This window comes from Equus quagga, chromosome 7 (genome assembly GCF_021613505.1).
Source record: "Equus quagga isolate Etosha38 chromosome 7, UCLA_HA_Equagga_1.0, whole genome shotgun sequence".
NCBI classification, from domain to species: Eukaryota; Metazoa; Chordata; class Mammalia; order Perissodactyla; family Equidae; genus Equus; species Equus quagga.
Window position 1 is genome coordinate 82,435,647 of NC_060273.1, and position 26,322 is coordinate 82,461,968.

Genomic DNA, 26,322 nt, shown 5'->3' on the forward strand with positions numbered 1-26,322 from the left:
AAATATCTGTTTTCTCCTTGGGATTACGTGAACGTTTGCTTTTCTTTGATTTCTGGTTGTTATTTTCAATATTTCTTTTGTTCGAGGAGATGCTTCAAACAGCTCTAGAGAAGCCCCGGACTTTTTCCTTTGCAAGGTTGTGTTTAGAGTTTGGCGCAGCCTCCACACATCACCTGTTAGCTGTTAGGAGGCTAATTCTGCAAACCATGACTTCATCTCCCTAAAGGAAGATAGACAGAATGCTTCAATACAACAGATATGGTTCAGTTCAAGACATTTTGGGGGAAAAAAAAGACTCTAAGCCTTTGGTCTCTGGGTGAACTTGGAAAGTAGACCTGTCAAAGGTATTCACATTCAGACAGCTGGTCTATAGCTGAAAAGGCTGCCAAATAATGTCATTATTCAAGGCTGTGGGAATTTTGTCAAGTGGCCTTAAAACAATCACCTTCAGTGAGGCTGGGAAACATTGGGCCCAGGGGTGCCTCTGCAGCTCTTGCTGCTCTGAGGAGAGAATAAGGTCACATAGCTGGTCCAGGCCACTACAGACAGATGATGGAGCCAGCGGCTCACTACTTGCCAGAGACGCTTGGGTGTTTTGCAAATTAGATCTTAAAACAAACAAACAAAAAGATCTTAGAAAAAAAGGAAAAAGTTCATGAGCTGCCCAATGTTGCTCATCATTCATCTTGTCCGCTTTGCCAAGTTTATAGTTAGGGAACCTTCTCTCTGGCAATGACCCCAAGTGCTTTGGGCCCCAAACCAGTCCAGTGCTGGTCATTGGTAACAGAACTAGCCTGTGACTGGTCAGGAAGACTTGGCTTGAAGGGGAGGAGAACCCGGGAGGGGGTCTGTTTCTTCTCCTAACCACTATTCCCCAGTTTCCTCCGTGGTTTCTTATGGATTCCATTTGTTTGGGTTACAGCCCCCAGGGCTGTGGCTCCTGAAAACTCCCTCCAAGGGAGGATCTAAGCGTTGAGTTCTGGAAACCGTGGAGAAAAGGATTTGTGTCTGTAGATCTGGTGCTATCCTGGTTCTCTTTCTCAGACTCCCCTTTCTCTTAAACCAGCCAGAGGCAAAAAAAATTTAGAGATACACAAAACCTTCCAAAATACAAGATGAATCTAGTGCAGGAAACCCTCCCTTGTAGGAAGGCATGGGTTCCATTCAAGTTGAGGCAGAGCCAAGGCTGGCTCTGGCCTAACCCAGGAGGGAGCCCCCCTTGCTGGTGGGGGCGTGGGGTGCAGTGGCAGGAACCGATGGACAGCCCTGAGCCTACGACTCCGTGACTTTGCCCTTGCTATCATTTGCAAAGCCGAGGATCACTTACTAGGAAGAAAACTTACTCAGGAAATCTCCTTCCGCGGCGTGTGCCCTGCCCTAGTTCGCAGTAATTGCTCCATCTCTCCAGCGTGCCCTGGAGAGCAGAAGGGAACGCTTCCATCTTGTCGAGTTGCTGGCATTTTGCACCTCTCCTCTCCCCCTGCAGCGGGCAGCCCTCTCTTCGCCAGGAAAGCATTTTACGATTGCCGTCTCTAAAACTGGACTGAGGATGAAAGGGTGGGTATTACTGAACACTTGGCACGGGGGCAGTTCGTGCTCTGGGTTCCTGCTTTTGTTAGCAGTCAGAGCATCCTCCATCTTTCTTGGCTGCTGTAAACTGCCCCAGCCCTCGTCTGCTGCAGTGCAGGGGAGGGGCGGGGCATGGAACACACTTCTCAAAAGGTGTGTCTCTGAGGTGCTCTGTCTTGTGTGTTCCTGACGGAGGAGTTGCTATGGTAACTATCCGTCTGGAAAACATGCAGGAGTAAACAGAAGATAAAGCTCTTGCTCAACTAGCTGGAGTGTGAATGTATGCCCCTCTTTGTTATCCCCACTTGACACCACTTCCTCCCTCCCCACAGGGCTGAGGGCCCCCTCTCTGGGTAGTGGCTGGAGGGCTAGTTATCTTGGGCTTCGAAGATCAAAGGTGAGCTGGGGTTTTGCAGGAAGGAGTCCTGGATTCTCTGGCTCCTTGGTGAAGAAGGCAGAGGAATGACACCCCTGCCCAGCTCTTTCCAAGGAGCCAAAACACTCCTCCACTGTCACCACACATATTCCCCTGGCCCCTCCGTCCGCCTCTTTGTCACTCCCAGGTGGATCCAGCCTGGCATTCTGGAATCCAGGCTGAATTAGCAGTAAGTGAGCACAGTCCTTGAGATTTCCCAAGTGGAGAAACTCAGGCTGTTGGAAGTTTCAGCCACAAAGTGAGAGAGCAGGGGAAAAAAAAAAAGCTTGTGGAAGTCAGGAATTCCTGGAGAATTGATCTTCAGATCTCTCAGCCATGAGTGCTACGTACAGGTCACTCCATTGCTTTTTTCCCTTGTGTTACATGCTGCCTGTCCCCCACCCAAATCAGGGGCCCAAACACACTCAGAGTTCTGGTGACCCCCTCCCCTCCCTCCAGGTCTTTGCATCCATCATCACCATCTTCCCTGTACAAAAAAAGTTAAAGCAGCACTGCCGAAAATAGAACGACCACATCCCTCCTCTCCTGCCCTCCCTCCCCCCCGCCAACGGCCACCGTGCCTTCTCATGGCGAGAGCCTTCCACCACCAATCTGGCAGGAAGAGGAAACAGGCCACCTCTTCTTTCCTGAGAAACTGTAATTGCAAACGATCTTCTTGCCAAAGGGCTGGGCTTAGAGCACCACTGTGGGGCTCTCTCTTTCTGATGAGGGCTGGGTAAAGCATCTTAGTACATTATGAGGAAAAGGTTATAATCCACCAGCCTCCTTCTGTATATTCTGGCTCTGCAGATACTGATGGCTCCGTGTTTCCCTGTGGCCTCAGAAAGTGGGGGAAGGCAGAAGAGGAGGGGGGCGGGGCGGAGGCCAGGAAGCCAGCCAAGTGGGCTACAGCTCCATGGTGCCAGCTGCCTCCCTCTGGCCTTCCTGCCACATGGGCTGCAGACTAGCAAAGCTGTGGCTGGCTCTCCTTCTTGTGCCCTTATTCCCAGCGTCTGTGCTCATATCGGGACCGACTCCTGCTTCAGCTTCTTCACAGGCCGTGGGCAGGATAGTAGCATTGCATATGTTCTGCCTCCTCCATGAACAGAGGAGAATGAAGGCCAAGCTGGGCTGGCCAGGCAAACCTTTCTGCATTCATGGCACCAGGGGCCTATGGTAACTTGGGCATCCCGAGCACCTTTTTCTGCTTGGCCAAGATAGGTCCATCTCCGCTGGGTGTTGGGACTCACTGCCATGATCACTTATGGGGAAGCTTCATTGAAAGTGCTAGGTGGGCCATCTCCCCGACCCTTACTCGGCCATATGGGGAACAGTACTCTTGAGACTAATGGGGAGTGTGGGAAATGTTCTGATCATCTCCCTTTCCTCCTCTGGGCCTCAGTCTAGTGACTCTCCATGTGAAATTCAAGGTGAGGGACTCTGTAGCCTGGGAGCATCAAGCAGGTACCTCTGGTCCCCGTGTATCATCAGTGCAGTGATTATTGAGTAAATGAATTCCTGCCTTGGATTTAGGGGAAGCTGCTGTTCCGGGCACCACTGATCTTTCCCTCCTGCCAATGTGAGGGTTGACGTGAGTCGCCAAGTTATGTTCCAGGTTCTCACACGGAGCACTTTTTGCATTGGGTTCAGCTGTTAGTACCTCTTAATGATGTATACCATCTAATATTATAAATTTTAAATACATGATTTTCATATAGCTAGAATTTATTCCCTAGTTATTTTATAATGATTCGGAGTTTTGACGTGGATGGAGACATCTACTGTTGACAACCTGGAATATTAGAAATTCTTTAGTCCCAAGAAGAGGTCAGACTTGAGTTGGGCCCAGAAGGGTGGGCTAGAAGGACATCACAGGCAGGGCCGTAGCATGGGCAGAATTGTACAAGTGAGGGTGGAAGACACATTTTGGGACAATCTCGTTTCTCGTTAAGCAAATGAGGTGACGGTGAGGAGGTTGACGGTTACGAAGAGAACTGTGCCACCAGGAGGAAAAAACCTCTTGCCAAAGGGCACTTCCTAACTTCCCCCATCTTCAGTGCTGTGGAAGATCTGTTTTCTTGTCCAGTGAGAGCCTGCCCCAAAGGAAGGTAAATACACTGTAACTTAGCACCAATTGTGGAATGGGCTCATAGCCTTCTAGTTTTTAAGTTTTATTTTGAAAAATGTCAAACATACTGAATGCTGAAAGAGGAACATTCTTCCATCATACACTAGATTTAGCACCTATTGACATTTCACTATATTTGCTTTACTCTGTAGACTTTCTCAGAATTATCCGAAAGTGAATTGCAGACGTCAGGACACTTCACCCCTAAGTACTTCAGCATGTATCTAGATGTTCCCTATAGAGTGTAATGTCATTACACGCCCAAGACAATTAATAATTCCCTCGTGTCTGATCTCCAGTCTACAGTCAAATCTCCTCAGTTGTTTCTGGTACGACTTTCCTAGCTTTTTTAATATAATCAGGATTCCATCGAGGATTGACACATTGTATTTGGCTGTTATGTCTCTTTGGCTTCTTTTAATCTACTACACTCCTTCTCTTTTTTGTTTGTTTTTATGACATTGACTTTGTGAAGTCATATCCTTCTAGTTTTGAATCCAAATGTGCAGACATTGATCCCAACATTGCTCAACAGAGATTTACGAAGCACCCGTAATGTGCCACCTCCCCTGAAGTCCTATAAACCCATGCATGACCTGTTGTTCAAGGTGCACAGTTCACTGTGGGGGGACACACTGCTGGCTCCACAGGGTTGGTCCTGGTGACGTGTGAAGTGCCAACTGCAGGCAGCCACACTCTGGGAAATGGGCTCAAATCTCAGCTCTACCACTTCTTACTGAGGGAGCTTCAGGTCCCGTCTCCTCTCTAAGCTTCAGTGTCTTCATCTCCAAAACAAAGGACTGGACCGGGAGGCCTCCTTGTCCCATTCAGCTTTTCCAGTCAGCACTTCTGACTTGGCTCAAAGCGTTGCCAGGCAGACCACCTGCAGCTTGGTCCTTCAGGGTAGCTGCTTCCTGAAGCCACTGTCTGCACCCATTCCCAGCACTGTGAACAGGGGGACCAGGCAGACTGGAGGACGCGCACGGTCCTCTGATTCTCTCACATAACCATATGCTCTTCCTCTCTGCTCCCCACAGCGGAGATTCTGGAGCTGGCTGGCAACGCGGCGAGAGACAACAAAAAGGGACGGGTCACGCCCCGGCACATCCTGCTGGCCGTGGCCAATGACGAAGAGCTAAATCAGGTATGGGGCTCTCCTACGCCTCCCCAGACCCAAGACACTTGAGCAGACAGGCAGAGCTGTCCAGCTGTCTGTCCAGAGGGAGGTTGGTGATGGCTGGCTATCAAAGGTATGGACTGCATTTTGGACTATTGGCAGCTTCCCTGCCCCTGGCAGTTTTTCCTCAAGGCTTTAAGGGGGAGGTGGTGAATGAAACAAGGGATTTGTCTCTCCCTGGAGGAAAGATATTATCAAAATTCCACCCAAGTGAGGGACTCCGAGGACTTGCTCCTTGTGTAGTGAGGCTGGGTCCCATCAGCATCCTTGTAGATGCCACGCAGGAAGGAGCCCCACCAACGAAAAGCAGGAGCGTGGGTCGGCAGGGCTGACTTTCGGAAGGTCAGAACAGGGTGGTCTTCCTCACTATGTGCTACTTTGATTTTCCTGCAAGCTGCTAAAAGGAGTCACCATAGCCAGTGGGGGGGTGCTACCAAATATCCACCCGGAGCTGCTAGCGAAGAAACGAGGATCTAAAGGGAAGTTGGAAGCTATCATCACGCCACCCCCAGCCAAAAAGGCCAAGTCTCCATCGCAGAAGAAGCCCGTGTCTAAGAAAGCAGGAGGCAAGAAAGGGGCCCGGAAATCCAAGGTATGTGATTTGGGGCATGTGGAGTGGGGCGGGGGGTACAGGTAGGTGGGGTGAGGAGGGGTCCCCTTCCTGCTGAGGGCTCATCCCACTGGTGGTGCAGGGAAGCCGGGGGAGGAGCGGATGGGAGCTGGTTACGGAGGGGCTAGTCTAGCTCGAGTGGCCAGAGTCTAGACACAATCGGGGGACTGGATTCCTGCGGGCAAGGGGAATGTGGGGAGGCTCCCCCCGTGCCTGGCCTTCCAGGGAGATGCCCACGCCTGTGGCAGGGGATCTGTGCATGCAGGAGTTTCCCTGTGCTAGGGACAGTGACCATCGAGTCCTGCCTGAGGTGCCAGCTGTCCGCTTGCCTCTGAAGCTCAGAACTGTCATTGGGTTGCCAGGGCTGCATGTCCTCCTCCGAGCATGTTCCAGCAGGGACGGTTCAGACAGTTTGCTTTTAAGAATGACTGCCTTATTAAGGAGGAAAACAGATGCATTCCTCAGGTGCTTCCTGCCAGACCCAGCTTGGACTGAGGCTAGGTCCTAGGTGCTGCTGTTTTTGTAGTGAGCCAAACCCTCTCATTAGTGTGACCCAGCGTCTTCTCGCATGGGGCAAGCCAACTAATCCGGAGCCGTGGTCCTCGTAGTGCGGGGGAGCAGCAGCCCGCCCTTGCGAGGTCCAGGCCTGGGGTGGTTGTACACACCTGTCTGAGCATCGACAGGAGGCTCCAAGGCAACCGGAACAGATGTCTGTGTTCCTCCTTCACTGGGCCCTGCCTCTCAGCTGTTGTCACAGCCTCCAGGACCAGCAAACTAAGGACAGTGCAGTTAAAGCTCTGGCTTCAATACAGTGGAACCTTGAGGCTGCCCAGCCCTGCCTCGAGGCGCCCCCTCAGGAGTCGTCCTTCTCGCCTCCAGCCAGACTAGAGGAAATTACCTCTGGCAGAAAGAAGGTGACCTCCCTATTTTGTAAGACCCTCAGTATTAACTTCCCGGAACTCCTTGTGGCGTTTAATGATGCAATTTCAGGATGTTCTTCCTACCAGAGCCCAAACCCTCTTACCAGAGTGAGCGGTGAGGACACCTTCCCGGATGGAGTCCAGGAGCACTGAACATAGGCTCCTGCCGCCCTCCCAGCGTGTCCCCTCCTCTGAGCCGGTCTAAAGAGCAGCCCACTGCTGATCTGTGCCTCGGACAGACAAGTATTCACCCCAAGGGTGACCTCTAACCTCCCATCCATGCTGTTTGCAGGCCGCCTTTAGGTGAGGTAGAAGAGGCTGTATTTTTTGTTCTGGGTGTAGACAAACGCTTCCTTGAAAACAACAAAATCTAAACTCCTCTTGCCGACAGGCCACCACGCCACCCCACCCCACGCCACCCCACCCCACCCCACCCCACCCGGCTCAGAATCACTCCCAGCTCTCTGAGAGAGAAACCCGATATTGAAGAGTGTCCTGTAAGTTATTTCCAGACGCTTGCACTCCACCTAGCTCACAAGTCCTGGAGGAGGCTCGGGGCCAGGCTGGGATTTCACAGAATGCTCCGTTACTCATTCTGCTAACTATAAAATTAGCAGATTGAACTGTTTCTTTTTCCCCTTTCAACATTTACAGTCGAGGGGAGGAGCAGAACAGGGAAGACAGGGGAAAAGTGCCTGTGCAGCCCTTTTTATATGTTAAAAGAGAAGATGAAGATGCCAAATCCTTCATCTTCTGGTAATGGGCCCCAGGGAGCTGGCTGCCCAGAGAGCGGGGCCCTCGGTGCTCGGCGCTGGGAGCCAGCCGGGGCAGAACCGCGACGCTCGGCTGAGCCTCCTTCCAGCTGTGGCCAGAGCCCTGGCCCTCGTTCATGCAGGCCCACTGCTGGCTGGTGTTTGAGCAGCCCCTGCAGCAACCCTGGGCTGAACCCTGCTCCCCGTCACCCCTGTTCTTCTCCTAGTGGCTTTTGCCCCATGACTTTCTGAGCTTCCCAATTTACCAAACACTAAGAATGCTTTTTCTTTCTTTTTGGACTTGAAATACAAAGGTGGGCGTGTGTGTGTGTTTAGCTCCTAGTAGCTATATTTGGAACTCAGTGTTTCTAATAACCATATGCCAATAATCACTCGAACACTCAACTTTTCCCTTGATTACAAAAGCAGGAAGTCTGTTATGGTGGTCTGTTTTTCTTCCACACAATAAAACACATTGTCTGCTTACTGTACCAGTATTTGGCTAACATTAAACCCTGGGGGAAGCTGAAATTGGAACCGTGAACAGCTAATTTTCAAAACATTTGTTTAATGTAAATTGTGGTGTCAGCTCCCAGAAACAGCGGAGAGCCCTGCATCTCCAGGTTTAAGTGGAATGTTCTGAAAATAACCTTTCCAGAGACACGCAGAGAAACATGCTAAAGCACTTGTAGTGAAAGGGAGTTGGTATTTTTCAAGTGTCAACACTTGAATTCCAAATCATAATTTTTCCCCCAATTCTATGTAATTGGAAGGTTTTGAAAGTCTCCAGTTGTGACAGCTGAGTCAGCTATAGTGGAGACGGTTAGAGAAGGCAACAAAACCCCGGGGGGCTGTGAGTCTGGGGCCCTGGCAGTACCTTAGGGCTCCTCCTTCCTACCTGGGTGGCCTCAGGCAAGTCTGTGCCTCAGTTTACCCCCCCCTCAGACAATGATGGAGTCCACACCAGCCTTTCAGTTCAATGACTCGGTGAATATTTGCATAATGTGTTTTTGACTAGGTGATACATGTGAGTTTGAACAGTAGAAAGAGTAAACCTTACTCCCTCCACAGTCCCCCCACTTCTCCCCAGAGCAGTCTCTCTAGTGAGTTTTTATGTATCCTTTCAGAAAGTCTGTGCACGTAAAAGCAGATAGATATGTAAAGCCTTGCCCATCCTACCTGCCTTTAAAATGTATATATATAAAATGTTACCCACTGTTTGGCAGTGTTGCATAGTGGTTAAGGGTGCCAGCTCACCTGGCTCTGTATTCCAGTTCTGCCATTTCCTGGCTTTGTGACCTTGGGAAGTTGCTTAACTTCTCTGGTATCTCAGTTTCCACATCTGTAAAATGGAGATATAACACGAAGTGGTTGGGAGGTTTGAAAGAGAATTCATGTAAAGTGCTTATAACGGTGGCACGAATGTTAGCTGCTGCTGTTACCACCTTGGCAGTTTTCCCATATCTCTGCGTGGAGAGCTGCTTTAGGATTTCATGGTGTGACTCCAGTCACTTACGTGGTATGCAAAAAACCAACGTAGCCAGTTCTCTATGAGTGGAGTTCCGATTGCTCCCAGCATTCACTCTCACAAACAGGCCCCCAGTGACCATCGTTGTATGGGCGTCTCTGTGCTCTTGTGCGAGTGTATCTGCAGGATAAAGTCCTCGAGGTGCACCTGCTGAGGTAGATAGTGTATTTTCAACTTTGGTACCTATTGCTCACATACAGAGCATTTTATCTCATTAAGAAATTTCAGAAGTTGCCTCATTCTTTTAACATCTAAGACGAAGTTGTTTAAAGAAGATGAATTCATTTGATTAATATTTATCGAGTCTACTTGTGCTCGTTACTGTTCTTGGTAGTGAGGGTACCACTACCCTCAGTGAACCAAGGGTGCCTGTCCTTCCTCCATGCTCAGGGAGCTTTGGTCAGGTGAGGGGAGGAGAGTCATCATAGAAGGTGGGGGGAGTAAGTGTTGTGACAGAATAAAGCAGAGCAGTGGCATGGGCAGTGTTATTTTACATGAGTGGTCAGTGACACTTGAATAGAGACCTGAGGGGTAAGGTGTCTGGGCATTCAAGTGCCTGGGAGAAGAGAGCTCCTGGCAGAGGGAGAGCAAGTGGACCCTGAGGTGGGAGCATGCCTGGCTCCTCCCAGAGAGAACTTACTAGGACTTGTATGTGGGGTCCCTAACATGCATGCCTTTGGCAGTTGAAGAAGCCGGGGGATGCTTCTCAAGATAAGGTTTTTCAAATGTGTAAAATAGTGAAGATTCAAAGGAAACTATTTATGCCTAAATCCCCCAGGTTATGACCCCTTGTCAGAAGGTTTATTAAGAGTCATAGGATAATCGTTAGGGGATCTCCAGGAAGATAGTTTTTGCCAAAAATGTGGATAAAAAATTATCTCACCTAGGATTTTTCAAACATAAACCCGCAACACCACCCCAACTGAACTCCACTCCTATAGGAAAGCCACCATCCTGGATCATGAAGATATGCTTGCTCCTCACTGCCTGGAAGGAAGCCCAAGATGATTTTGGTAGAGTGCCTTGTTCTTTTTTGAGAATAAATATTTAAACTGCAAATTGAGTGATTAATGTTCTGGTAAGGGATGCCAAAGAAAGGGATTGGTTCTTTTGAGAAGCTGCCATCCTTGCAAAATTTTGCTGGCTTTTTAATGAAATTTACAGCAGTTCAAACATCAGAGTGAAAGAGACTAGGCAGAGATAATCTTAGGTTGATGATTTCACATAAGTCTTATTGGACACTCAGTTCTACAGATTCTTAAATATGTCTCCCACTGACTCTGACCTTACAGGTTTTCAGCTGCTCCGAGCAAAGCTGGGTGTGTGTACAATACATGAGAGCTTTTGGATTTGTAGAACAATATAAAATTTTATAAAGTCAATTATGTTGGGGATTGACAAAGACTACTGCTTGCTAGCTTTTCTTCCCCAAGCCAGGATATGAAAAGAATCTACCACCTACTATCACTATTTCATAAAAGAAAGGGCATTTTAATACCGAAAAGTTAGGGATGGAAATAATCCCAGACTACAAGCTTTATGAAAAATTTAGGGCGCAGTTATTGTGACTTGAATGTAGTGACATCTCCTAAGACACCTGTGCGGACCTAAAGCACCGCTGTCATGGGCTGGGAACCTTGGGAGAACAGGAAGGCATTATCTGCACAGTAGATGGACTGGAGAAGATGGAGAAGGAATGGCTTGTCTTACACAAGGTTTAACCACTTTCTCTCAGCTGCTCATTTAATCAGGAGTCTCTCACCTTAGTCTCCTTTTCCCCAGTGAGGAATCTAAGGCTTAGGGAAGGTGAGCAGTTTGCCCAAGGTTACGCAGCTAGTTCTGAACCAGGAAACAAATACAGAACTTCAGAGTTCAGCATAGTGTCACTTGTATGTCCTCTGACTATGGACCACTTCCCTTAGCAGAAGCTGCTCTGTTCTGATGGTAGAGGGCTGTAAAACCGCCCACTGCAGGGTGAGTGGGGCAATAGCTTAAAAAAAATTTTTTTTTTGAGGAAGATTAGCCCTGAACTAACATCTGCCACCAATCCTCTTTTTGCTGAGGAAGACTGGCCCTGAGCTAACACCTGTGCCTATCTTCCTCTACTTTATATGTGGGACGCCGGCCACAGCATGGCTTGACAAGCAGTGCCATGTCCACACCCGGGATCCAAACTGGCAAACCCTGGGCCACCAAAGCGGAATGTGCAAACTTAACTGCTGTGCCATCGGGCCAGCCCCCCAAATTTTTTTAATATCACATTCTGGCCTCTCATTAAATTTACTTGTGCATTCACAATATATATTCTGCTTAGAATTTCCACCTCTCACCCTCTACAACATTCTTTTTTCAATTTTGTTGATATAATTGACATACAGTACTGTATACATTTGTTATATGGCGTAATGATTTGACTTACATATATTGTGAAATAATTATCATGATAAGTTTAGTTAACATCCATCATCTCATATACATACAAAAAAAGAAAGAAAAAAGTTTTTTCCTTGTTACAAGAGCACTTAGGATCTTCTCTGTTAACAACTTTCCTATATACCGTACAGTTGGTTAACTCTATTGTCATGTTGTACATTACATCCCTCGTCCTTATTTATCTCATAACTGGAAGTTTGTGCCTTTTGACCAGCTTCCTCCAGTTCCTCTTCCCCAGCTCCTCTGCCTCTGGCAACCACAAGTCTGATTTCATTTTAATATGAGTTTGGTTTTTCATGTTTTTTTAAGATTCCACATATAAGTGAGATCATACAGTATTTATCTTTCTCTGTCTGACTTATTTCCTTTAGCATAATGCCCTCAAGGTCCCTCCATGTTGTTGCAAATGGCAGGATTTGCTTCCTTTTTATGGCCAAATAATATTCCATTATATCTATTATAAATATTATGTTTTCTTTATCCATTCATCCATCGATGGACACTTAGATTGTTTCCATATGTTGGCTATTGTAAATAATCCTGCAGTGAACATGGGGGTACAAACATCTTTTTGGGTTAGTGTTTTCATTTTCTTATGATAAATATCCAGAAGTGGAATTGCTAGATCATGTGGTAGTTCTACTTTTAATTTTTTTCCCTGCTTTTTTCTCCCCAAATCCCCCCAGTACATAGTTGTATATATATTTTTTTAGTTATGAGTCCTTCTAGTTGTGGCATGTGGGATGCTGCCTCAACATGGCCTAATGAGTGGCGCTGTGTCCTCGCCCAGGATCCAAACCCTGGGCCGAAGCAGAGCACGTGAACTCAGCCACTCGGTCACGGGGCCAGCCCCTATTTTTAATTTTTTGAGGAGCCTCCATACTGTTTTCATAGTGGCTGCACCAATTTACCTTCCCATCAACAGTGCACCAGGATTCCCTTTTCTCCACATCCTCAACAATACTTGTTATTTCTTGTCTTTTTGATAATAGTCATTCTAACAGGTGTGAGGTGATACCTCATTGTGGTTTTGATTTGCATCTCCCTGATGATTAATGATGTTGAGCACCTTTTCATGTACCTGTTGGCCATTATGTATGTCGTCTTTGGAAAAATGCCTGTTGAGATTCTCTGCCCATTTTTCAATCAGATTGTCTTTTTGCTGTTGAGTTGTATGAGTTCTTTATATATTTTGGATATTAACACCTTATCAGATACATAATTCTCAAATATTTTCTCCTGTTCAGTACATTGCCTTTTCTTTTTGTTGATGGTTTCCTTTGCTGTGCAGAAGTTTTTTAGTTTAGTGTAGTCCGACTTATTTATTTTTGCTTTTGTTGCCTTTGCTTTGGTGTCAAATCCAAAAAAATCATCGCCAAGACTGATATCAAAGAGCTTACCGTCTGTTTTCTGCTAGGAGTTTTATGGTTTCAGGACTTACGTTCATGTCTTCAATCCATTTTGGGTTAGTTTTTGCGTATGGTATAAGATAGTCCAGTTTCATTCTTTTGCATGTGACTGTCCAGTTTTCCCAACGCCATTTGTTGAAGAGACTGTCCTTTCCCCATTGTATATTCTTGGCTCCTTTGTGGTAAATTTATTGATTGTATATGTGTGAGCTTATTTCTGGGTTCTCTATTCTGTTCCATTGGTCTATATGTCTGTTTTATGCCAATACCATACTGTTTTGATTACTGTAGCTTTGTACTATAATTTGAAGTCAGAGAGCATGATCCCTCCAGCTTAGTTCTTCTTTCTCAAGATTAGTTTGTCTATTTGGAGTCTTTTGTTGTTCCATACAAATTTTAGGATTGTTTGTTCTGTTTCTGTGAAAAATGCCATTGGAATTTTGATAGGGATTGCATTGAATCTGTAAATAGCTTTTGGTAGTATGGACATTTTAACGATGTTGATTCTTCTAATCTTTGAGCATGGAATATCTTTCCATTTATTTGTGTCTTCTTCAACTTCTTTCACTAATGTCTTATAGTTTTCAGTGTACAGGTCTTTTATCTCCTGAGTTAAATCTATTTCTAGGTATTTTATTATTTTCGATGCAGATGTAGGTGGGATTGTTTTCTTGATTTCTCTTTCTCATGGTTTGTTATTAGTGAATAGAAATTCAACAGATTTTTCTATACTGATTTTGTATCCTACAACTTTACTGAATTTGTCTATTAGCTCTAACAGTTTTTTTGGTGGACTCTTTAGGGTTTTCTATATATAGTATCATGTCATCTGCAAAATAGTAACAGTTTTACTTTCTCCTTTCTGATTGGATGCCTTTTATTTCTTTTTCTTGCCTAAAATCTCTGACTAGGACTGCCAATACTATGTTGAATAAAAGTGACAGTGGGCATCTTGTCTTGCTCCTGATCTTAGAGGAAAAGCTTTCAGCTTTTCACTGTTAAGTATGATGTTAGCTGTGGGCTTAGCATACCTGGCCTTTGTTATGTTGAGGTACATTCCCCCATACCCACTTTTTTGAGAGTTTTTATCATAAATGGATGTAGAATTTTGTCAAATGCCTTTTTTGCATCTGTTGAAATAACATTTGACTTTTATCCTTCATTCTGTTAATGTGGTATATCACATTGATTAATTTGAGGATGTTGAACCATCCTTGCACCCGTGGAATAAATTCTACTTGATCGTGGTGTATGATCTTTTCAAAGTATTGTTGAGTTTGGTTTGCTAATATATTGTTGAGGATTTTGCATCTATGTTGATCAGAGATATTGCCTGTAATTTTCTTTTTTTGTGGTATCTTTGTCTGGTTTTGGTATCAGACTAATGCTGGCCTCATAAAATGAGTTTGGAAGCATTCCCTCCTCTTCTATATTTTGGAAAAGTTTGAGAAGGATTGGTATTCATTCTTCTTTAAGTGTTTTGTAGATTCACCAGTGAGGCCATCTGGTGCTGGACTTTTGTTGGGAGGTTTTTGATTACTGATTCAATCTCTTTACTAGTAATTAGTCTGTTTAGATTTTCTGTTTCTTCATGATTCAGTCTTGGTAGGTATATGTTTCTATAAGTTTATCCATTTCTTCTAGGTTGTCCAATTTTTTGGCATATAATTGGTCATAGTAGTCTCTTATGATCGTTTGTATTTCTGTGGTATCAGTTGTAGTGTCTCCTCTTTCATTTCTGATTTTATTCATTTGAGTCCTCTCTCTTTTTTTCTTGGTGAGCCTAGCTAAAGATTTGTCAATTTTTTCAGTCTTTCCAAAGAACCAGTTCTTAGTTTCTTTGATCTTTTCTATTGTCTTTTTAGTCTTTATTTCGTTTATTTCTGCTCTGATCTTTATTTCCTTCCTTCTACTAATCTGGGCTTCATTCTTCTTTTTATAGTTCCTTGAGGTGTGAAGTTAGGTTATTTGAGAGAGTTCTTGGTTGATGTAGGCATTTATTGCTATAAACTTCCCTCTTAGAACTGCTTTTGACAAATCTCATAAGTTTTGGTATATTGTATTTCCATTGTCATTTGTTTCAAGGTATTTTTTAAATTTCTTTTTTGACTTCTTCTTTGGCCCATTGGTTGTTCAGTAGCATGTTGTTTAATTTCCACATACTTGTAAATTTTCCAGTTTTCTTCTTGTAATTGATTTCTAGTTTCATACCATTGTGTTTGGAGAAGATGCTTGATGTGATTTCAGTTTTCTTAAATTTATTAAGACATGTTTTGGGCCTAACATATGTTCTATCCTGGAGAATGTTCCATGTGTACTTGAGAGGAATGTGTATTCTGCTGCTTTTGGATGGAATTTTCTGTATATCTCTTAAGGCCATCTGACATGTCATTTAAGGCCAATGTTTTCTTACGGATTTTTTTATCTGATGGTCTATCTATTGATGTACGTGGGGTATTAAAGTTCCCTACTATTACTGTATTGTTGTCTGTTTCTCACTTTAGGTCTGTTAATATTTGCTTTATGTATTTATGTGTTCCTATGTTGGGTGCATAAATTTTACAAATGTTATATCCTCTTGTTGGATTGACCCCTTTATCATTATGTAATGCCCTTCAATGTCTGTCATTGTGGTTTTTGTTTTAAAATCTATTTTATCTTAAGTATAGCTACATCAGCTTTCTTTTGGTTTCTGTTTCATGGAAAATCTTTTTCACCCCTTTGTTTCAGTCTGTATGTGTTCATACATCTGAAGTAAGTCTCTTATAGTCAGCATATGGATGGGTCTTATGTTTTTATCCATTTGGTCACTCTGTGTCTTTTGATTGGAGAATTTAGTCCATTTATATTTAATGTAGTTATTGATAGGTATCCACTTATTGCCATTTTGTAAATTATTTTCTGTTTTGTAGTTCCTTTGTTCCTTTCCTCTTCTCTTACTCTCTTCCTTTGTGATTTGATGATTTTCTGTAATTGTATGCTTAGATTTCTTTCTCTTTACCTTTTACATATCTACTATAGGCTTTTGCTTTGTGGTTACCATGAGACTTACATATAACAACTTATATTTCTAACTATTTTAAGTTTGAACACATTCTAAAGCTCTACATTTTTACTCTCCCTCCCCCACCCCAGTTTTATGTTTTTGATGTCACATTTTATATCTTTTTATGTTGTGTATTCCTAAACTAATTATTGTAGTTATAGTTATTTTTACTATTTGTCTTTCTACCCTTCATACTAGCTTTATAAGTGATTAATCCACCACCTTTACTACATATTTACCTTTACCAGAGAGATTTATACTTTCATATGTTTTCTTGTTACTAATTAGTGCCCTTTTCAGCTTAAAGTCCCTTTGACATTTCTTGTAAGACCAGTTTAGTGGTGATGAACTCTTTTAGCTTTTGCTTAGCTTGAAAACTCTTTATTTCTCCTTCAATTCTGAAGGGCAACTTTGCCAGGTAGAATATTCTTGGTTGGCGGTTTTTGACTTAACAGCACTTCGACTATGTTGTGTCAGTCCCTTTTGGCCTGCAGAGTTTCTGCTGATAGTCTTATGGGGGTTCCTTTGTATGAAACAAGTTGTTTTCTCTTGCTGTTTTTAAGAGTCTCACTTTGTCTTTAACTTTTGACATTTTAATTATAATGTGTCTTGGTGTGGATCTCTTTGGGTTCATCTTATTTGGAACTCTCTGGTCTTCCTGGCAGGATTTCCTTCTTTTTTATGGCTGAATAATATTCCTGTGTGTGTGTGTATCTCACAAATTCTTTATCCATTCATCTGCCGATGGACACTTAGGTTGTTTCCATGTCTTGGCTATTGTAAATAATGCTGCTATGAACATGGGGGTGCAGATATCACTTCCTCATAGTATTTTCACTTCCTTCAGATATATTCCCAGAAATGGAATTTCTGAATTATATAGGAGTTCTATTTTAATTTTTCAAGGAACCTCCTTCCTGTTTTCCATAGTGGCTATACCAGTTTACAGTGTAGGGCAACATCTTTAATGGAGGAGGCCATAAGCAAGTGAATCATTGCTGAAAATTACCTGTATTAATTATCACCAGTTAAGCCTTAGACCTGCATAGGTGGCTGCTGACTTGTATCAGGGGCATAAGGAAGCTCTCAGGACTCCTCTTCCCAGTAAAACCAGCTCCTATTCCCAGATGCCTGAAATTTTATTAGTTAGGGCTTTCTAACCTCTTAAAATCCAAGTATCCTTGGGCAGAAGCACTAAATCCTTGTGTACGTATCAGCTGCATCCCATTCCCAAGCATTTACCAAGCATGTCCTGTATGCATGGTGTTCACTGGGTAGAGCAGTGGTTTTCAAACTTTTTTGCTTGCATACCTCCTAAAACAATTTTGAAAGTTTTTGTATCTCAATCATAAGTTCGAACATTTACGTGATTTTTCTCCTTGAACCCTTTATTTCTCTTTCACTTGCCTCACAAAATTTTATCCTAATGTAACACATTTTTATGCTTGTAGTATTTTATTGATCTCTGCAACAAAAAGAACATATATAAATTTAAATTTATTTTGAAAAAATTTCTTGTGATCATAAAAGCACTAAACGTTATGGATTCTACAGAATTGGATAGTTACCACATTTATTAATAGTACATAATTGATCAAATGGCAAATACTTAACGAATTGTAATAAATATTAAGGAAAATGTAAAATTTTCTTGGAACTATATCTCGTAATGTGATGGATGAAGATAGACTTTTTCCAATTAACTCAAGTATCCTTAGATGAATGTTACTTATAGCTAAAATGAGATGGAGTTCAGCATCTTATGTTTTTATATCTATAAGTGTCTGGAAAATCTTGTTCACAAGAATCATTAAATGAGAATAGAAAGGATTTTGTTACAGCGACATCACTCTGAACTCTTTCCGAGTTGTGTGCCAACAATCACATAGTAATCTGTCATCAATTTATTTAAATAAATGTTTTATTTTAGAATCATTTTAGATTTACAGAAAAGTTACAAAGACAGTACAGAAAGTTCCCGACTATCCCCCACCCAGTTTCCCTGTTGTTATTATCTTCCATAACCATGGTACATGGTCACAACTAGGAAACCAGCACTGGTACACTACTATTAACTAAACTTCATCAATCTTGTTCTTTAATGATCTATCAGCTGTTAACTCAATTTGGTATTTCTTCAGTTTTGTTGAAAGCACAGAATTAGAAACATCTGACTTGTGAAAGGATTTGTCATCCAGCCTTTCTTTCCCTCTCTTGTTTCCTGGAAAGTCTATCAAAAAAGGCTTTACTAAGACTTACCATGTAATTGTTGATTATAACTGTTTCTCTTTCACTTGTCAAATCTGATACAAAGTATTAAGAAAACCAAAATAGTGATAATTTTATTATATCTTTGCTAATACCATATTTCTTGATAAAATGCTTCTTGTCTTATCATTTATATCAACACTTTGGAGCTTCAGATTTAGCTCACTTAATTTATGGAAAATGTTCCAGGTTAGCTATGTAACCTAAATACCAAAGCAGTCCTTATTGTGAAAGCACTCAGCAAAATTAGACTTTACTTTTCATTGTAAGTAAAATGTTACTGTGTTAATGAGTTTGAATCCTAAATGGGCAAATGGATAGCGCATAGGCCCTGCCCCGACTTTATGGTCCAGATTCATCCTGCAGGAAGGCGTGGCATCTGTAATATTTCTCACTTCTTACTTTCTTGATTTGTTCCCGCTCAACCATCCCTCAGGAGTGATGTAATGTTTGATAGTAATTGGGGGAAGGGAAAAGGTAAAGTGTCTAGACAAAAATTGCCTTTGGTCTCACTATTTACTCTACAATGTATTTGAATGCAGAAAATCCCCAAATGAGGAAAAATAGCCATTTCTAATACAAGCCTTGTCCTTAACAGAAATACGTATAAAAGACTAGGAAAGATATATGCATCCATGCTTCTGGGGTGGTGTACCACACTAGTATTTGCTCTAGCAGGTGGGAGAGGGGTGGTCATGCAAGGAGACTCGACATGAAACCTTGACCACAGGTGTAGATAACTCTTAGAGCAGATCAATTTTAGGAAAATGACATGAAGATGTTGAGAATCTGGAAATTAATTAAACCTCTCTGTACAACATACCCCTTGGATGGCTCTTGGGAACCCCAGGGTACCCATACTTCAGTCTCAATGATGCATGAGGCTTGGGCATGACGCCCAGGGGCATGCTGAGATCCATGCCCACTACCAGGTGTGAGAGTCCCTGGGGGACAGATGGCTCACCAACTGCCACCATATGGATCCTTCTCCAAGCCTGGTTTTAAGGAAGGAGAGTTGGGGGTCTTACCTCCTGGCCTGGGGAGATTTAGAGGGTATGGTCCTTGGTCTGCGTTTTTGCTCTTTCAGAACTGATGATCTTGAACAGTTTGTTTTTCCCCCTTAAATCTGAATAGTGTACAGACATCTAGAATGTAAAGACCCTTAATTAGGAGACATTTACTTGGTCTAAATTTATGAAAATTGTTCTGTTCTAAATTATCACTGTAAAGTTTTGCCTTTAAGTAGCTAAGTTTTTTTAGATAAAAAGTGATGAAAATACAATTTAACACTCTTCATGGAACTCTTGGACTTCAAAATAAGCCTTTAGGCCCTTACTTTGAGAAATGCCAAGAACTCGTTGTGGTTTGGTTTCTGGTTTTCTCTTGGGTGTTATGGGTAAGGGCTGTGAGTCGCCTCCCTGTTAGAAAGCCCAGATTCCTGTGGTCTCTGTCTGTTGTGGGCCTTAGACTGACTCTTCTATTTGTGCAAGAAGAAGCAGGGAGAAGTCAGCAAGGCAGCCAGTGCCGACAGCACAACCGAGGGCACACCTGCTGACGGCTTCACGGTCCTCTCCACCAAGAGCCTCTTCCTCGGCCAGAAGGTAGGCAGATATGCAGCCTTGGTCTGCTTGTGGGCCCCTGGACAGATGGGGACAAGACTTGTCCCAGTGGCAAGAAGGCCTCACGGGTGTGGGTGGAGAGAGTGGGCGGCTGGGGCTTTAGGAGTGGCCTCATTGAGGGCAGTGGATGGAGAAGCTGCCGGGAGACTGGCAGGCTGGAAGAGGAGATAGGATAAAGAAGAGGGAAAAAGGCTTCCTTGGGGGGTTGGAACACCCTGGGGCTTAGTCTGTGGGAGGAGCTGCTTCTGTGGGATAACCTGGTCATCATATAGCACTGGCCAGAAAAACAGCCAGAAGTCCACACTGGGTCCTGGAAAAGGAATGATCAAGCAGGCAACTCACTTCTAGTGGGCACTGAAGGTAGAGCCCCTGATCAAGGGGGCTGGATTGTTTCTAGACTTCTACAACGGGTGCAGAGCTACCCGGGGACACCTCAAGCCAATTGTTGGTTTCTTTTGACCATGGACAATACATTTTCAGCTGCCCCAGTGATGCAACTTTGCCAGGACACCATGGTTTTGTAAAAGATGATTCACTTTTGTTGGAAATAAAAATGATGCAAAGGCCGTTAAGAACTGAGAATGAGAATTAATTAATAATTCTCTATTAACACCAAAAAAAAAAGTGGAGAGAGAGAAAATTAAACTTTTCTTAACATTTTTATCCTACATTAAAAAAATTAAAGGCATGAATTTGACCTTCCCTGTCAATTTTGTCTAGTTTGATTGTGGTTAACAACGTGGTTCTGAAGCTGCATCATTTTTAAAACCTCACTGTCAGTTTTCTTTTGCACCTCAGTGACCCCGTCCTGCTCACGTCACTGCAAGCGCTCCTCCCCCTCCCCTGTCGCTCATTGTGCTCAGGCTCTCATGACGCAGTTCCTGTGGTGGACTCTATGTTCCAGCAAATCTCCATTACAGTTTACATTTATAACCATTATCTGTATTCTGTATGCATTTTTCAAAGGGAAAAATAACCAGCACTAGTTGTCATCTTAAGGTCTGGGGTGTTTAAAAGTTTTTGTTTAAAATATTTTTTTATTTATTTAAAAAATTGCAACTCAACAGTGAAGGCAACCACCTGGGTCTACTTTCACACCCTTTAATGTGTCCTTTGGGTAATATATTGAAAGTTAATGTGACCTGTCATCCAGATTGCTTTGGTTTGAACTAAAGTGTGAAAAACTCCTGCTATTTAGGACTATCTCCAGTGTGCTTTAGATCCCTGACATGGATGATTAGTCAGGACTTGGGGCCTGTTAAACAAGTAGAATAGTTCAGCCCCTGGGGCCACACTCGCCCTCCTCCTTCCCCCTCCCTGCCTTTAGGTCCCCTGACCCTGGCCGCTCCCTTCCCTGTATTCTTGCTTCCTCCTGCTGGCCACCCCAAAGCCAACCTCAAATTAGAACTCACAGCCCCTTGCTGGATGAACTCAAATATTTCCAAAATAGCAGCACTCAGCCGTACAAATATCCACAGACAAATGGAGATGCCCTTCTTGTACTTCTTGGTCTTGGGATCAGGGCCTTGTTTGGGCTCTGCTGCACGTGAGCCCTGGAAGGGAGGCAGCAAAGGCTGCAGACATCTTGCTAGCTCCTCTGCAACCAAGCAGTGCTGTCTTCTCCTCCGTTTTGGGTACCCCTGATCTCAGGCCTCAGGACCAGGTGCCATAGGCATAAAAGTACCAGGAAGTACAAATTCTGCTAATACTGACTGTACCCCACTCAGAGCTGGGGAGGTGGACTCCAAAAAGCTATAGAGAAGTATTGATGCTCTATAATAATTCACAGGGATGTCGTCTAATATTATTTAAGAAATAGAGGAACATGGAAGAAGTGGACTTGACGATGAAACTAATGTACTCTGTTTGATGTCTTGACTTTTGGAGGGAGAATCTGAAAGGAGTGGTTGAGCTGGAACCCATTGTAAAATGGTCAGCTGTAAGAGAAGGGGCTGAGTGCAGAACCACGCAGACCCCCGCCTTCTTTGCCATGTCACACAGTTAAGCGTTAGTGCTGAGAACAAACACCAAGCTCCCGTGAGACTGCCCTTTGAGTTAAATGTGCTTTCAGCTTAATGACCCAAGACTCACACATCCAGATGAGGTACCCTCAAATCCAGCACTGCAGACTCCCCTTAGCCGAGTAAACTGCCTCTCCCCAAATGTGGCCTCACAGAATAAAGCAGCATCTCAAGTAAGCCTGGGCAGGAAAATAGAAACAGGTGCCAGGGGCTGTCTGGAGCTCTGGCCCTGCAGCGTGAGATGGGGGAATGCTACAGTTCGGAGCACTATTTTGAAGCAGTGCTTTCTGGCCCTTATTGGCTGCTGCTGTCAGGTGAAAGTCATGGCATAGAGTGCAAAAGGGGCAAGAGTCGTAAAACTGACACACACAAATGTTTACACAAAGCACATTTTAAAGTGTTATGATTACAAACATTAATTCTGACTTGGACTTTAGGAAATATTTCAAAAAGGGTACTTTAGAATGATTACTAGATGGTACCCTGTGTTCTTCGGATCTTATTTTTCCATCGGTGACCATGAAACCTATGCTTTTATAGTGCAAGCAAGCTGAGGTGGAGACAGGTGATCCTGTACTCGCTCCAGCCCTGGAAGGCATGGTTGCTAAGCTACTCACAGGGGAAGCTGGCCCTGGGCTCAGCAGCCTGGGATCTAATTGTTGTTGATGATGTATTTCACATGCTGGAGTCTCAGGAGTAATCGCCCTCATTAGAAAAGAAATGTTTTCTTTTGTTTTTCAAAAGAAAACAGTGCTGTGAGTCTGAATCCACTAAATGTTTTTGCTTTGTGGTTCACAAGCCTCTTTTCAGAGATTTAAAAACCTCATGGTTTTATTTCCAAAAAAATACTTCCAAAGTGTTATTTCTATAAACCTGTGTCAGTGGTAGTAAATGATTTAGGCTTCCTCAGTAGGGTCAGTGTTATTTGAAACTGTTGGAAAGGCAGCGTACGGAGGGTATGAGTCTACACCCTCCCAAATATCAAGATCACAGCCACAGCCCTGTGGGCCACTAAAGGCAGGGGTTGGGTAGCATGGGTTTTCTCCCTTGGATCCAAACACCCTACTCCCCTCCCAGAGGCTGGGAACTGTAAGGAGAGAGGGAGCTCTTGAAGCAGTAATGAAGAGGAGAGGGCCGTTACCTGCTCTCCACCCTATGGCTGAAGATTGGCTTCTGAGAAGTTTAGGAAACTGGCGAAGCCATGAAGAGTGGTGACTCGGTTCCTGAGGCTCCAGAAGTGCCCACATGAGTCCTTACCTTTGTGTGACACATTCTAGCCTGAAACCTACCAGATGCCACCACCAGGCTTGAGGTGGGGGATGCATGCAGGTGGGCAGCATAGCACAGATGAAGGACCCCCTTCATCTCAGAGGCAAGGGCAGGAGCGGGCCCTAGACTGGGCCACAGAGAAACACGGTTCTCCATGAGGAATTTAGAAACAATTCTATGAAAGACATGCCCTTTCCATCCTTCTTAGTTGAAGTGGACTTTGGAGACAGGAAAAGAGTTGCATTTTATGTGGCTAACACAGGAAAATAAGACCAGCCAGTCTTCTTCCTTCCTTGTCCATTATGAGGCATAAGAGACACCAAAATCTGACAATTACAGGCTAGACTCAACATGTCAGTCAGATAATCTTTAACAATCACTTTAATTTCCTAAAATTGAATTTCTGATCATATTATGTAAAAACAAAATAGGATTGTACTATGTCCTGTCGCCAAGTGGGTCATGTCAAGGCAGCCAGAGGCCTATCCAGTAGCTCCAAGCCACCAGCTCCTTCCCTGTCATTGGCGGGCCTCCTCCTGACCTGCCCTAAATGGTAGGTGCCAGCCTCCCTTCCAGGATGGCCGGTTGGCTCTGAGCCACCTCAGGTCCAAGCCAGGCCAAAGGCTCCATTCCTGAGCTCTGGTGTTTCCGTTAGCCCTGCTTTAAGGGAAGGGGGGTGTTCATTTCATCTCAGAGTTATGTAAGGATGTTTGACCTTCAGTTCCAACTCTATCTGGGTGCCAGCAGAAACCCGAGCACTGTCTTGGGCGTTCCGTGGCACTTGGGGCTAGCCGGCAACCTACTCTCTGCCTTCGAGGAGCTTCTCTAAGGAGTTCCATCGTCAGTAGAGAACAAGGGTTAGTGCAGGCATAACCACTTGAGGGAGGGCTCAAGTACTGTGGGCATCAGAGCTACAGCAGAGCCAGCTGGGATTAACGTCATCAGGTCCCAGTGGGGGAAGGGAGCTTGAAGGACACTTGGCTAGGTCTCTTTCTCCCAGCTCCGCGGCCCAGTGGGATCCCCTTGTGCTCTATAACGGGCAGTACCCTTTGGTCACTCTCTCCAGTGGCCAACAGTCTTGACAGATATTTTAAACTCCCCATGCTGTGGTTCAAAACTTAATTTTCCATCTTTTTCAATGATGAGACAAAGAAGTAGTCACCTTATTCAAATTCTGAAATCATTAATGACCCTCCTCCCTCCCAGAAGATCAGACTAAACTTGAGAATTTTCACAGTTCCCCAGCAATCTGATTTCCCAGCCTGTAAGAACTCCTGCTGTGCCATATGCTTGAGACAGCCACTGCCCTTCAGCTGAGAGGCCCAGTTGGATTGGATCCTGGGACCTCCCAGGACTGGGCATCATCCTAGCCCTACCAGACCTATGCATATGTGTGTCCATAAACAGTGGGATCCTTTTCAGACATGTGCACACATGGCCCATTTGTGCCCTGTGCTCATGGGTTTTCTTCTCCTGTCCAGGGGAGCTGCCATCTTTGTTCATGATCCTCTCACTGTTAGCTTCTGCTCACTGGTTCAGCCTGCCCCAGCCAAGTTGATTACCCATTTGTCTTTCCAAAGTGCCTGAAGCAATTTGTCCTCTCCCATCCCCATCCCTCTGCCAAACAAACCTGCTCTATAGTCCAGACAATTTTTTAAAACATACTTATTTGTACATATTTAATAGCAGCAAAACTGTTTTGTGGCTCAGCCCCTCTCCCTGAGGACTTCTGCTGAACCTGGTGCACAGCAGAGCGTAGTTGGAAAATCAAGGCTCAGCTGTGGGTGAGCGTGAACCAGCCCTTTGGTTAGTTGGGAATTCTCAGTGCTGGTGGAAGTGGCTCCCTAAGGTGCAGAATTCTGTGCTTTCAGGAACGGGGCTGCCTCTGCTCAGAGGGGAGGTGATGAGTCCAGAGTGAACTGGGAATTCTCCAAGGAGCTTGAGTTCTGTTTGCAGCCACTCCCTCGCTTCCGCAAAGCCGTGAAGCCCCATTTCCCGAGAGAGCCCATTCCTCTAGACAGAGGGGTGGTTCTCCCCAGGCCAAGGCAGAGACAGGCTACCGGGGTCTTCCCGGCTAGTTGAATTGGAGCCCATGGAAATAGCTGACTTTCCAATGAGGCATTTCGAGTACAAATCCAGAAGCATCTATACAATTGGGAAAAAAATAGTGTGAATTTTAAGGATTTGAACACGTATGGTTTTTAAACAAACAAAAAAGGAATCTCAGATTCCTTAAAAGTATACTCATCCACACCATACCAAGTGTTTCTTTTCCTTTTTTCTCCTTTTCCTTCCTTGCCCAACAACCTCCTACCTCTTTGCACAGAGAGGGTTGTTGTGGGTTTTTTTGGTGGGAGCAGGGAGTTATGGGCTTAATCTGAGTTTTTATCAACTGTTTTCTAGAAGTAAAGTGCAATACTTAGAAGCTGTCAGAATCAAAGCCTTTACCTTGTCCTGAATGTTCACTTGCTTTACCCTGAGGCCCCCTAGTCTGTGCCCACTCACCCCTTCTCCCTGTGTGCGGCAGTGGGCACCCTGGCCCCGATGCTTGTCTCTCTTTTCTGCCTCTGTCCTGGCACCAGGGCCCTGGGCTTCTGAGGGCTTTGCCGTGAGATCACCCCAGTGGCTTACTTCAGCTTCAGGGATGTGGGTGGCCCCTGAATCACCCCGTTATGCTGGGAACCAAACCCTGGGACGGCCAAGTGGGGAAAACTTGTTCCTCTTCTCCCTTTGAGTCCTAATGAAGAGTGAGGGTCACTGCCCTGTGGCAGGGCCTAGCCAGAGCCCTTCCCTGGCCATGCAACCAAATTTATTTCCTTTCTCACAAAGGATGACTTTAAGTCCAGGCGGGTCCCTTTTTTGAGAATCTACTGACTGCTTCTGGGAATCAGAAATGCGGGTTTATATTTCTAATGCTTATAGAATGTCAGGTTTTTTGTTTGGTTTTGTTTTCAACAAAATGTTTGGCCCTAGAAATCCAGCAACTTGGAGCTCAGTTGCCAAGAGCCTCCCTGCCAAGTGTCTGCACCCGGCCCTCTCCTCGGAGGGAGCGCCCGGACAAAGGCTCCTGCCCTGCCAGGCCTGGCAGGCTGCAGTCAGGGCCCCCAGCCTGCATCACAGTCGGTCTTGGGCACCTGCTCCTCTGGGGGCTCCTTAGG

The 26,322-nt window shown here is 44.6% G+C and overlaps 1 protein-coding gene across 4 annotated transcripts in view; it reads left to right on the top strand.

Moving 5' to 3' along the window:
* LOC124243000 (core histone macro-H2A.1) overlaps positions 1–26,322 on the top strand; it is a 73,387-nt gene that overhangs the window by 26,370 nt on the left and 20,695 nt on the right. For 2 of the 4 annotated variants that reach the window (XM_046668526.1, XM_046668524.1), the window contains exons 3-5: positions 5,150–5,256; positions 5,684–5,881; positions 19,746–19,856. In XM_046668526.1, coding sequence (XP_046524482.1) covers positions 5,150–5,256; positions 5,684–5,881; positions 19,746–19,856 — 416 coding nt within the window. The remainder of the gene's footprint in view (positions 1–5,149; positions 5,257–5,683; positions 5,882–19,745; positions 19,857–26,322) is intronic. The other 2 variants (XM_046668527.1, XM_046668525.1) reach the window with 1 other exon arrangement.